Source organism: Camelus bactrianus, chromosome 17 (genome assembly GCF_048773025.1).
Source record: "Camelus bactrianus isolate YW-2024 breed Bactrian camel chromosome 17, ASM4877302v1, whole genome shotgun sequence".
NCBI classification, from domain to species: Eukaryota; Metazoa; Chordata; class Mammalia; order Artiodactyla; family Camelidae; genus Camelus; species Camelus bactrianus.
The window spans coordinates 27,412,651-27,426,173 of record NC_133555.1 but is presented as its reverse complement, the minus strand read 5'-3'; the positions used below and the strand labels follow the sequence as shown (position 1 = coordinate 27,426,173).

General features: G+C 51.1%; 1 protein-coding gene across 3 annotated transcripts in view; it reads left to right on the top strand.

Moving 5' to 3' along the window:
* FLNB (filamin B) overlaps nt 1-10,494 on the top strand; it is a 128,515-nt gene extending 118,021 nt beyond the window's left edge. For all 3 annotated transcript variants that reach the window (XM_074344612.1, XM_074344611.1, XM_074344610.1), the window contains 4 exons: nt 2,072-2,248; nt 6,478-6,696; nt 7,642-7,845; nt 8,847-10,494. In XM_074344612.1, coding sequence (XP_074200713.1) covers nt 2,072-2,248; nt 6,478-6,696; nt 7,642-7,845; nt 8,847-9,034 — 788 coding nt within the window. In that variant the 3' untranslated portion in view covers nt 9,035-10,494. The remainder of the gene's footprint in view (nt 1-2,071; nt 2,249-6,477; nt 6,697-7,641; nt 7,846-8,846) is intronic.
* The last annotated feature ends 3,029 nt before the right edge of the window (nt 10,495-13,523 follow it).

The following is a 13,523-nucleotide window of genomic DNA, read 5'->3' as shown; positions in this document are numbered from 1 at the left end:
AGAGGAGCCCAGAGTCGAGTGAGGACCTAGAGAGAGGGAGCCAAAAACGTGCAGTGCACTGGTGAGGACCCCAGCTGATCACCAACAGCACAGTGGGGCTGAGAATTAGATGGCAAATAAAGATGGTTGAAACAGGAGAGGAAAAGGGTTTCTGCCTTGAGGTCAAGAGGACTGCTCAGAGGAGGAGGCATTGAATGTGGGCCCTGATGCGTGAGGAAGAGCCCTGTGACCACTGCCCTTATTGGACATTTGCTGTTTGCCCTGCTCTGTGTACAGGGACGGTGGACACCTAGGACCTGGGTTAGCATTTAGACGTCTTCCTCCCACTGGGCAGAAAAGGAAAGGGCAGTGGGAAACCTCAGAAAGAGCAAGTGTGGGGGCTGGGTGCCCTGATCAGATCGTGACTTAAGTCTGACCATATCGTAGGGAATGTGTTGGAGCATCTGAAAGGCAGGGTAGTGAGCTGATGCTCCCAATGTGGTCCATTTGGAAAAACAATATTAATCAGCAGTGTTAGAAATGGAGAGAATGGACTTGAGGCCAGAGAACTGGAACATTTGGTGAGCAGTTGGCCACAGTCAATGAAAGTGAATTCAGAAAGGCTACATGTAACTTGGTGATGGGGTAGAAAGATGATGGTATAGTTGGCAACACTCGGGACAATAGCCATGGGTGGGCAAAGGTTGGCCTATGCCTTATAGAGCTTATTATTTTATTTTGAGGGGTTTTAAAGTGTCTCCTGGATATCCAAGTGGGGATATTTAATAGAGCTCTACAGTGTTGGATTGGTCAGCAAGTGAGATGTGCTGTCCTTAGCCCCAGGCAGTAGTTGGAGTCCTTGGGACGTCTGAAACCACCATGCCTCATTTAGTATGCTGTTGGTGACAAATTACAGAACACCCAGCTCAACTCGTATAATAAAGGGGTCCATTAATTCAAACTGGAAGTTCAGGATCTAAGGTGGGTTTCAGCAGCAACTTAATTCAGCCATCCAGCTGCGTTCTCCAAGGCCCCACACAATCTCTGCTCCTTCTGATTTGTGGGCCTCATTCTAAAACTGGCCCTCCTCTTTGTGGCAAGATGGCTGCAACAGCACCAGGCTTCCTTTCTCCACACTATACCAATCAAGAGAGACATCCTATACTCAAGTTTTTTTCTCAGAAGTGTAACATGCTCCTTTCCCAGAGGTCTCCAGAAAACTGCCCTTCTATCTCACTGATCACTGAACACACATGCCAGTTCCTGAGTCACTTCCTGTGGCTAAGTGCCATGTGCTCATTGACTTAGGCTTGGGAATGAGGGATTTTCCCAGGTTAGCTTGACCCATACCTGGACGTGGGCGTGGGGTCAGTTTTCCCTGCAGCACATTGGCTTTCAGAGAGGGGTGGGTACCAGTTGGGGACTATTGGGGGAAGCACAGTATGGAAGGGTATGTGTGGAAGTTCCATATGGAGAGAGGATCAGAGGGGGAGAGAAGAGGGTTTTGGGTGGAGCTTCGGGGAGCAAAGATTCTGAGGGGGATGGAGGGTACAAGGAGCCATGGAGAGGCTGCGAGACTGACTGCAGGAGAAGACTCTGCATCCCAGGTGGGAGCACTTTGGGGAGGAAGGGGGTGGTCATGTGGTGCCTGATGGACGGACAGTCCAGGTGCCCATTTCAGTTAACTGATCATCCTGCCACGTGCTGTGACCCAAACGCACTGTGAGAAACTGTGGGACAGTTGCTACCCTGGAGCTTAATTAAGGAGCATTAATTCCATTTCTCCCCGCTTTAAGTAGCCAAGTAGAGAAATTTTGCCAGAAGTGAGCTTTTCATAAAGAAAGTGTTCTTCTGAGGCAGAGACCAGGGAGGATCAAACAGAGAATTTGAGATTTGGATGCATTTCCCGAAAGGCTGACTAGGGACACACAAGTAGGCCAAACATATTGGGTGCCAGGCTTCCGGCAGAACCGTTGTCTTATTAAGCAGTGATTTAAGATTGGCCTCCTGTCCTTTGTCGTTCCCCCACCCCCACCCCCACCCCAGTGGTGCCCACGTGCTCACTTTCTCCTGTGCCTTTGCTCACTCCTAGATAAGTACGCTGTTCGCTTCATCCCCCACGAGAATGGTGTCCACACAATCGACGTCAAGTTCAATGGGAGCCACGTGGTTGGAAGCCCCTTCAAAGTGCGCGTCGGAGAGCCCGGACAAGCGGGGAACCCTGCCCTGGTGTCCGCCTATGGTGCAGGGCTCGAGGGGGGCACCACAGGTAATACACCGTCTCTGCCTCTCTACCGGAGCCAGCCCCAGGGGCAGAGCCAGATGGAACCCTCCAAGCCCCGGGAAGCCTTCCCCACGCTCTCCCAGGGAAACTGCAATAATGCACCCTTGGGGGGCTCTCACTTGACCCATCGTAGATCCAGAGTGAGGGCTTGCTGGCCCTACTCTCACAGCTCATTACTGTTTGCTGTGCTTCCTTTCTGCCTTTGCCAGGTTCCTTTAGGGCCAGGACACTGGTAGGGAGGGGATACAACACAGCATCATTCGTTTTGAGGGGTCCTTTGCCTACACAGAGTTTGTGATGCATATAATGGACCTTTTGCGAGGTCCCCTACCCGCCAGCAAATTTAGTGGTCCCTGGGCTCCTAGAAACACACTGAATCAGCAGTAAGACCTGCCACAGCCTGGCTCCTTCTTTTATTCTGATCCTAAGAGAAGAAAAAAGACTAAAACAGTAAAACTTCTGGAGGTTTTGAGACTCGTTACAGTTTGTTTTTAATCTCTGCCCCAGTTGGGGCACATTTGATTGTGAAAAATGCAGGCAGTGAGGGAGTGTGTAAAGTTCCATCTTGCTTCTTCTCGCTCCGTCCCTCTGGGTCCAGGAGGAAATGCAGCTAACAGGTCAGGGGAGGACCTTCAGGTTGTCTTTTTGTTGGTCTTCATTCTTGGTCACTTAGTTGCTTAGCTAGTCGGTTTATTAAAAAGGTAGACAGAAGTTTTGCTTTTATTTTACAGAAATAGTCTTAATGTATGCGTTGTAGTACAGCTTGCTTTTGTCACTTGACATCTTAAGGAACTTTCCATGTCAGAACCTACAGATCTAACCTCATGATGGCTGCAGTTGGTGTTCATACTGTGGAAATAGAGGTGGGCACGAGGGCTGTCCAGTGTGTCACTGTTATGGAAGATGCCGGGGTGGGGAGCTTGTCCACTTAGACATTACCACAGGAATGGACTCACTGGGACATGGTGTGCGTCTGGGTGTTACTTTGGGCACTTTTAGGGAAGCAGCCCGGTTTCTTGAGTCCCTTTGTGTGTGTGCACATTCTTCTCTTAGTCTCCCCCTGATACAGTGAGTGGGACAGAGCAGACCTACCTCCCCACAGGCAAGTGGGTGAGTGGCCACAGTTATCTAGCTGGAGAGCGAGTAGGGGCTGAGGATCCCTGCCCAGGTGCAGGAGTGACTAACCGGCTGGCGTGCCACCTTGAGACTCTGGCCAAAACAGTGGACTCAGCAAAACCTTCCAGGGGGTCTGCATGAGTACTTTCCATCTCCCCAGGCCCATCTAGTCTGGCTCCACACGGAACTCCAGGCCAGCAACTTGCCCTTTGTAAAAGGCATAGTATTGTTTCACCCTCAGCGATGTCCTTTTTCAGATGAGCAAAGTGAGACTCCAAAAGGTTGAGCAAGCTTAGCTGAGAGGGGACAGAACTAGGAATCAGTCCAAGTCTACGCCTCAAAGCCAGTGCACTTGACCCCTCAGTTTTGCTGCCTCCCTCAGAGTCTGGCTCACCCAGAAGCAGTGACCGCACCCCTGGCCTCCTTTGGGGGTGTCCTAAACCAGGACCCCTGTCCTCCCAGCTGCCCTGGAATGGTTCCCAAGCAGTAGTGCAGGCATTTGGCCCCTGGCAAGCCACCCATCATCAAAGCCCAGATGGGGTCCTCCTGGTACTTGGGGCCCCAGCAGGCCTTGGTCCAGGCCTCACAGTGGCCACTGAGGTCTCCTGCAGCCACCCCGTCCCCCTGCTGGGTCACACCTGCTGTGCCCTGGGCCTCTCACGCTTCCTCTTGGCTGTTCGCACGCCTACTCCAGAGCTCGGGTTTCAGGCTCTGCTTTGCCAGCACTGGATGATGCTGAGGGAAGGAGCTGGTCTTGCAGGGAGACTCCCAGCCAGGAGGGAGAGGTACAGAGCATGCCTGTTTCAAACCCTGTGTAAATATTGCTCTTGTCAAGGGGAAGGCGTCTTGTTTTTCTAGCTGTCCCGCTCCCAGGCCTTTTCCCAAATATCCATCCCCAGATTACACAGCTGCAGTGTGCATGGAATGAAAAGGTATCTATGCCCGGCTGCTGGAGGGCCTGCGTGCAGACCTTCGGAACAAAGCAGGCTTCATTGTATCTTTATGGGTGGGTTTGCTGTATCTCTTGGCTCAAGCTTTACATGGTCCATCCTGCAGGTTTTGGAGCAGGGGAATGTGGAGAATTTCGGGTGGGACTCTGCTGCAGAGTGGCTGAGAAGGTTGGGAGTTAGACCAGGGAGTCAGATTCTTCGATGGGAAGAGCCATTTTCCTGATGAAATGCTCCAGGAGCCCCCTCCAGCGTGCACAAGATGGAAGGGAAGAGCCTTCTTCCCTCCCGTTACCCCTCATCCACCTTGGATGGAGTAGGGCTGTGTGAAACTCACAGGAACTCATCTGTACACACGTGGGGGCGCAGGGAAGACCGCCACACCCAGAGATGTCTAGGGTACTGGTTCTAGCTGGAGGCAGCAGTCTCCTTTCTCCCATCTGCTCTCCCATCCCGGAGCCTTTAGCTGGTCAGACAGATCTTATGTTTAAACCCGAGTTCTGTCTGCCCCGCCCCCGCTTTGTGACTTGGGGCGAGTTATGTGACTTCACTGAGCCTCCACGTCCTTCCTGTAAAATGAGAACAGTACGGGAGCCCACCTGATAGGTTGCTCTTGTCCTGTGATTCCTTGTTGCCCTTTTCCCACCCCATCTTCCTTTCTGGGCCCTCACAGTCAGGGTCAACTGATGTTTCTCTGGAGCAGCTTGTGTAAAAGTGTGGGGCTCCTCTCCGCTGCACCCAGCTCTTCTCATCTTCACTTTAAAAGTATCTTTCCTTACTGTCACTTGCAGCTACTTCCTGGAAACTGTCCCTTCTTGTGCATACCCCCTCCTTTCCCCACACAGCCCTGCTTCGGCTGCGTGAGGGGCTTCTGGGCTGCATGTTTTAAATACAAGGTTGAGATAGTGGGGCGGGGGTGGGGGGTGGGGAGGAGCCCTGGGACAGGAGCCTCAGGAGCTTCCAGAAACAGCTGGGTTGTGTTTGGGGGTTGCATGATAGCAGCTCCTTTGTTTTATTGATAACCAGAACAATAATTCTTTCTCTGGCCTCAGAGCTGTAATTAAACCAAAATAGTTCCCAGCTGGGGTGGCATCCAGGGCTCTGGAAAAGACACCACCCTGCATGGGGACGCTATGCCAGGGATGCCCCGTAGAGGGCACTGTAGCGAGTGTACAGCTGATGTCCTGGCCCCCAGGTAACCCTCACTGACAACCTCTTCTCCCTCTGGACTGGAAGGGAGCCTGGAAGAGTCAGGGCTTTTGCAGGGCATTGAGCTCAGGCAGGAATCCTACAGTGGTCACTGCTTGGCACTCTCTTTGGGCCCAACTTTTCTTTTGTCACAAGGCAGAATGTCTGTGTAGGAGGTCTTCATGGACTAAGCAGAATGTCCTGGGGCTGCGATTAGAGCATCTGGTGGCTGAGAGACGGACCTGTGCTTCGGAGCCACGCGGACTTGCTCTGATCCCAGCTCTGCCACTTTCTCATTCAGCTGTGACTGTCAAATGGTGGATCCTCCCTGAATCTCAGTGTCGTTTGTGAAAGAAGAAACACTGGGCATGTAAAACGATGGGCATGGGATCTGGAGCCTGAGTGGTGCGAGTGGGAATCAGCACGAGCTGCCGTTTGGTCCTGTTTTTGTTGCTGGGATCCATGGCAAAAGTAGGGGGCAGGCAGATCCTAGCGGCTGCCCCGGTCTTTGGCATGGTGTCTGAGGCAAGGAGCCTGAGGAGGAAGGAGGAGACGCTGGGCCGCCTGGGCTTCTCCAAGTCCACCCAGAGAAGGGAAAAGTCAGAGAGTCTTACTTTTCCCCCACACCTGGAGGCAGAGCTGGCCCTTGGGGACTGAAGCAGCACTTCAAGCTCACAGCGCCCAGGGGAGAGAACAGGGCAGTGGGTGCTGGCAGGCAGAATGTCAGCCACACCCCTGCCTGAGCCTTGGAAAGGGTGTTACCACCCCCCAGGGCCTAAAGTTCTCTGTGCCAGGAGCTGAGAGCTAGTACCAGTGGGTTCCCATGTGGCCAAGGTGACCCCCTCAGTGAGGGGACTTGTGTGTGTCCTGACACTGCTTCAGCCCCGCAACACTCCCCAAATCACACCCCCTCGTCACTGCAAACCATCCGCATGGTCTTTATTCCCTCTCCCTTTCTCCCAGGTATCCAGTCTGAATTTTTCATCAACACCACCCGAGCAGGGCCAGGGACGTTATCCGTCACCATTGAAGGGCCCTCCAAGGTTAAAATGGATTGCCAGGAGACCCCAGAAGGGTACAAAGTCATGTACACCCCCATGGCTCCTGGCAACTACCTGATTGGCGTCAAATATGGTGGGCCCAACCATATCGTGGGCAGTCCTTTCAAGGCCAAGGTGACAGGTAACCACCAAACACCTTTGAAGTTACTCTCCCCCACTGTGGAGCTGATCTTCTCAGATTATCAGCAGAGCTATTCAGAAGTAGAAACTGGATGATTTTAGATATGTTTAATTTACTTGAGTCTTGAACGTAAGGAAATGGTAGGACATGTCAGAGGGGAGTGCATGTTCGAAATTTGCAAAATAAGCCGGCAGAATGGGAGTTGAGAAAGCATGTTAGATGGTTTTCTGTCTCTAACAGAAATGTTTACATACTTGAGATCTGACGTATTTGTTTTAGGTCAGGGCCTGAAAAATCCCCTCATTTCTAACCTTCACTTTTAAAATAATCAAAAGTTTTTATTAAATCTATAAAAATATGCCTCCTTCAGAACACTGACAAAAGTATCAAACGGTAAAAACCACCTCACAGCCCATCACCGAAGGTAACCACCATAAATACTGTGAATTCCTTCCACATCTCTCTGTCCTTGGTTCACTGTCATATGAGTAGTATAAGTTTGCTGCAGAAAAATTAAAAATTCAGATAGAAAAATCATATGCAGAGAGAATCATTGTTGATGTTTTGTCAGTGTCCTCCCACACTTCTACAGTATTTATATGTAGAGTATTTTATATAAATGGAAAGATGTCAGTTCTGTAGGGTGGCACCTGTAGTTATATAGGAGGGATTTCCAGGTCAAGCCATTCAAGGCTAGACTCTCCCATATGCCAAGAAAGCCAGATCCTAGTTGTGAGGGGCAGGACCCTAGAACCCCATAGAAGACATTGTGGATGTGAAATGGGGAAGTTGTGGCATTTAGGTCTGGGTGTTGGCGGTGTGAGGTAGGGATGTGGCGGCTTTCAGATCCAAGTGTTGGGGTGCAGGGGCTCTCCTGCGGCTTCAGTGTGGGGCACTTGCCTCTTCTGGCCAGTCACGCCTGCTTCCCTCCCTTCCGTGTCCTAGGCCAGCGTCTGGTCAGCCCTGGCTTGGCCAACGAGACCTCATCCATCCTGGTGGAGTCAGTGACCAGGTCCTCGACGGAGACCTGCTATAGCGCCATCCCCAAGGCATCCTCTGACGCCAGCAAGGTGACCTCCAAGGGGGCGGGGCTCTCGAAGGCTTTCGTGGGCCAGAAGAGCTCCTTCCTGGTGGACTGCAGCAAAGCCGGTAGGCAGCCTGGCCTTGCTCGGGGAAGGGAGGGGCTGGGGGGTCACCCTCTGTGTGCTTCTGTCTGCAGTGCCCACCCACCCATGTAACCCAACCATTTGCAGGTAATCTTGTTTATTATCCTATTCTGCACTTTTTTTGGGGGGGGTGGTAATTAGGCTTATTTATTTGGTTTTTAATGGAGGTACTTGGGATTGAACCCAGTACCTTGTGCACACTAAGCACGTGTTCTACCACTGAGCTATGCCCTCCCCCCTGCACTTAAATATTTTAAAATCATTTTCCTCTTTTGCCTATTGGTTTTTTTCTAATGACCTTAAGATACATAGGAATGGTAGCATTATCCCCATTACACTGAATCAGTAACCTGGCCTCTTCTCTGCCACCAGATGCTTTAATTGCAGCTTGAACTTGGGTATTTATCTGGGTGTCAATGTTTATTCCCTGGGTCCTGGCATCTAGCACATTTGGGCTGGAATCGTGGTTCCACCACTTACTTACTCTTTCCTTCCTTCCCAAAGCTTATCAGCTGTGTGTCCTTGGGAAAGTTACTACATCTCTTTCTGAAAGTCAGTTTCCTCTTCTGTGAAGTGGGAATAACCTTCCTTATGGTTCTTAGAAGAAAAAATGTGATCAGAATAGCCCACCCTTACATAATCCTTACCATGTGCTTCACATATAATAACTCCTCTAAACCTCACAGCAAGCCCCTGAAGTAGGTGCTAGTGCCATCCTGTTTACAGATGGGGACACAAAGGCAGGGACAGGTGACGTTCCATATCCAAGGTCACCCAGCTAGGAAGTGGCAGGGCAGGGACTTGAACCCATATGAGCCCTGCTCATCACTGCCACACTCTCCCACTTCTCAAAGGTCCCCAGCATCATCAGAGAAGCTCAGTAGGCAGTAACTGAGGTCTTTTCTTTGGCTCCCATATCCCCTCCTCTTACTCTGCCTTCTGGGATGCATCCTCATGGAGTAACCACCTTCCTCTGCCTCCCAGGTTCCAACATGCTGCTGATCGGGGTCCACGGGCCCACCACCCCCTGCGAAGAGGTCTCCATGAAGCATGTGGGCAACCAGCAGTACAATGTCACGTACGTCGTCAAGGAAAAGGGGGATTACGTTCTGGCCGTGAAGTGGGGAGAGGAACACATCCCTGGCAGCCCCTTCCATGTCACAGTGCCTTAAAACAGTTCTCATCACATCGTGGGAGGAGTTCTGGTGGTTGCTTTTGTTGCTTGTTTGTAACTCATTTTATACAAAGTCCTTCAGCCTGTTTGTGGGTCTGAAACCCCCATCCCAAAAACATTGCCCCTTTTTTTTTTAAAGTACCATCAGAAAGAAGTCCTAGACTTGACTCCTTAGGGATATGTTGGGGACTCGGGAAATGCAAACTCCAATAGGCCCAGCAAATTGGACCTCTTACGGCAAAGACCACCCCTTACAGACAGACTGAGAACACAGACAAGGCTGACATATTTAAGAAATGAAATTGGCTAGCCAGTTTACAAAACAAGTCTTGGGAGGAGAGGCCAGGGAAAAGAGGAGACCTCGTTAGGCTGTTATTTAGAAAAGATGATGTCTTAAAATCATCTTCACCTCTTCCTGTGCCCGTATCACGTAAGAAAATGGTTTTAGGTGGACACCATTGTTTAAACACTACTCATTACCACCCTGACCCTGTCTCTCAAAGGGCAGGGTGTCTGCGGTAATGGACTGGCCCACATGGCTTCTTGGTGCCTCTCCCCTCATCCCGCTACTGTTTCCCTGCAAAGTCATTGCGTGTGACCGTCTTGGTGGCCATGTCTTTGTTTTTGTTTTTAAAGCCTGTTTCATTCGCTGGCTCTGAGGAAATTCTGCAGTGGCAAGCAGCCCCTCACTTGCCAAAGATCCCTTTATTTTTAACCAACCTCGTCCTTAACACACGCTCCAGCCATCTGTCAGTCTGAGTCTTTACCAGCACGTCCACAGAGACCGCAGGTGGGTCCTTGTGTTAGCGGAGGCCTGTCACGTGACACAACACGCCACGACCACCCCCAGTCAGCCTCAGCGTCACTTTTCCTGGGAAATAATTAAAGAGGGAAGAAAGAAAGTCCTGCCGACCTTTGGCTGAAAGTCAGGGAATGGTGGAAGGGGAGGGAAGGACATTAGCTCATTGGTGGTCCTTTACCACTTGCAGAAATAGTGAAAGCTACGTGGCTGACCATGACCGTGTGTTTGGCCCTGACCATGTGTCACCTGAGGCTGTTTGGAAAGCAATACGCAGGTGCAAAATTCCAAAAATGGGGTATAAAGCATTTTGCAGACCTGCTTTGGAATAAAGTTAGTGTTCAGGGCTGCCTGACTGCGGTGTGGTCTGGCAGGCAGGCCTTTCAGATTGACTGCTTAGCCCTGGGGAAGTGGCCTCTGTCATCGTGAGTGCCTCCGTGGATGGAATAGGGTGAGGTGGGTGACCCTTCCTGAGGGGTAGCACGTGGGGGCAGGGGGCAAGTGTTGGCAGAGCCCACCTGTTGGAAACTGGAGCGGCCTGAAGCCTGATGTGAAAGGACCACAGGCCTCATAAACTGGGACGTGGAAGCGAAACTGGAACGAAACGCCAACTGTAAATTGTATCTTATAACTTATTAAATACAACGTTTGCTCCGTGAGCTCCCTGGGTGTTCTTGGATGGTGCCCTTTCTGAATAAATGGTTTGAGTCTCTGACCAGCTCTCCCAAACCCTGGCCAAAAGGACGCAGGTTAAGCAACTTGCCTTGAGAGGAAGCCTTGCCTCCTTTTATGGGGGGACGTCCTGCTTCTCCGCGGGCCTCTGTGGGAGTTTATCCAGAAAGGACTGGCCTGAGAGTGGGGGGTGCAGATCCCAACACAACCTCCCAGAGAGATTTGCTGGGGTTTGTCCTGGATAAGAGTCCCAGATATGGAACGCACCTAGGGGAAGGATGTGGTTTTAAAAAGGGAGAGAGAGAAAGCCTTTTTCCTGATGACCTGGGAAACCCTCATTTTAGGGAGTTTATTCAGGTAAGAAGCTGTGACACCTGTCATCCTACCACCTTTGTACAGCAGGGTTTGGATTTCATGGTGCCGCCCCGCCCACCCCACTCCTCTTCCCCCCATCAGTTCCTCGCCCGTCTGCTTCTCCTTTTTGCTCAGAGAGCTGCTTGCCTCATCCTTAGGACATACCTAGCCCCTTGCCACCTCCTACCCTCGACACTTACTCAGGTGCTGCAGTGACATTTGCAGTCCCAAAGCTCACTTGGGGCAGACCCTGGGTCCCCGCCTTTTTTCCCGAGTGGGAGCTTTACCTCCCAAGTTATCCCACTGTGGGAGCAGGAGCATAGAAGCAAGGGGACCCAGGAGCTCCCCACCCCTAGGCAAGCCCCTGGCAGTCGTCATGGTGATAGGGAGTCCCTCACTGGAGGTGAGGGGTGGAGGGAAAGGCAGAGAAGGAAGACGCTTCTAGGTCCTTTTGTGTGTTTCTTCCTGATACGCAGCTGTTGATCAGGATGCAATTTGTGTACCTCTGAGAGGTGGGAGGAAGATGGGAGGGAAGGAGGTTTCTGTGGGCCTGTGCTGTGAATGACTTTATGGACCGCAGGAGGTCCATGGGCTCTGGGGAGTGCAGGCTCTGTCCAGTGGGTCTGGAGAGGCCACAGAGGCTGTGTTTGCCCACAGAGGAGCACAGGGGCCCAGCCATTGGTTTCTATACCTTGTTGAAGCCTGGCTGGTTTCTGGGAAGGCAGCATCTGTAAATTAACAGCTGGACTTGGGCATCAGGTATGCTAGGGCTTAAGCTGGCTTAGCCTCTCACTGGCTGGCCTCCAGAAGGTTGCTTTGCCTCTCAGAGCGTGCGGGGGTGAGCCTGAGGATCAGATGAAATCCCACTGGGAGCTGTCAGCGTCTTGGCCACTGCTGTCTCTGCCAGAGGTGACGTACCTCCTAGACAGGCTGCTTGGTAGCACCCGAGGCTGCACCTCGGAGTTCCCTGCTGCTTATGTCAAAGACATCGCAGGGTGAAATCTGTGAATCTCTCTGCTGGTCAGTGGCTGGAACCACAGGGCAACTCTTACTTGTTCCTATGGGAACTGACTATTGTTTGTTGCAAACACCTTGAAAACTTTTAAACTTGATCCTGGACAGGCCAGGTGCCAGGTCCTTTCTGACTTTCACTGGTTGACTTTGCCCCTTTCCAACCAAGAGCTGGCTGGACCATCACCCTTTGGTGGCCGATGGAGATTAGGCAGACAGCAGCTGCCCTGCAGAGATCTCCAACCCAGAGGAGGCCTGCCCCCTTCCAGCCTCTTCCTGGTTGAATTTCTTTCTGCACCCAGGGAAGCACTCATCAGCAATGCTGCCAAGAAGGAAACATTTTATTAACATGTCTCTTTGTTTCCAATGCACTTATAAACACGTGGGCCCTTGACCATATGTCTAGTCTTAAGACTTCAAAGGGTCCTTGAAAGCTGCATTTTAATGAGTTTGATGTAAAATGAGTCTGGCGCATAGGGATTTAATTTTCATTTAAAATTGCACAGACTTAAAAATTAGCAGAATTAAAGGTTAATGGCAAAATGAATGCTCAACTCTTGTCAACCCCTCAAATTTGTATTTTAAATGGGGAGCAAAATCGTTAATTTAAGTGCCCTTTGGCCTTAGTGTTTGGCCAAAGGAATGGAATCTTTCCAAGTCTCCATCAGCTTGTGGGGTGGAAGGAGCTTTTATAATCAGAGTATTTCACTAATGAAAACTCTTTTTTCCCAGAAACACATCTTGTTTAGCTAATTTTCTTTTTCTCCTCACAATAGCAAATCATAACTCCAAGAGGGAGTGAAAATGTCACATCGCTCAAGGCAAGCCTAAACCCAAGATTTTCCCCCTCTGGCTTTGTCCTCAGGATGCTGCCCAAACACATGGTGGGAGGAATCCTTCTAAACAAAGGGATCTTTTTTGCTTTGTGATAAGGCTTTTGTCTGGGCCCCTGAGCCTACAGGGGACCAGCTCATGTGCAAGGAATTTAGGGTGGCCCACCCCACACCCCTTCTCTCTTCCTCAAGAGTTCTCCAAAGCAGGCAGGCAGGAGATGGGGGATTTACGAGCCTGATGTTTGGCTCACCTCCAAGGGCGTTTTCATATTTGGGGCGTGCTTATCTCCCCAGGACAAAGCTCGGGGATGAAAGAACCTGCAAAGCCTTTTATTGCTCATGTTACTCCCTCTGCCCTGACCACCGCCCTCCCTGGCACCAGGATGCCTCTCCCTGTCGGCATGGGCATTCTTAGGGCAAAGCTGAAGCTGAACACTGCTGGGATGATCTCAGAGGAGAGTGATGTCTTGGCAGAGGCACCAAGCCCCAGAAATGCCAGCTTCAGGCCCAGTTGGTACAGGACAATAACCTTAATGTGTAAGAAATGCTTAGAAAGCAGCAGGTCAGATGCTGCAGGTTCAAGTCTGGATTCCAATCCCAGCTCTGCTACTCCCCAGCTCAAACACCTCAGGCTTCTCTGTGCCTCAGTGCCTTTATCCATAAAATAGGAAGATCATAGGAAACATCCATCCCAAGAGTAACCTCTAGAATGGTCCCACAACCCATCCATCCCTTGATTGGCCTCGGCAGACCCTCCCCGACCCAGAGCTGCTGGGAGAGGGGCTGCCTGAAAGTTGGCAAGATTCAGCAACCCAAGG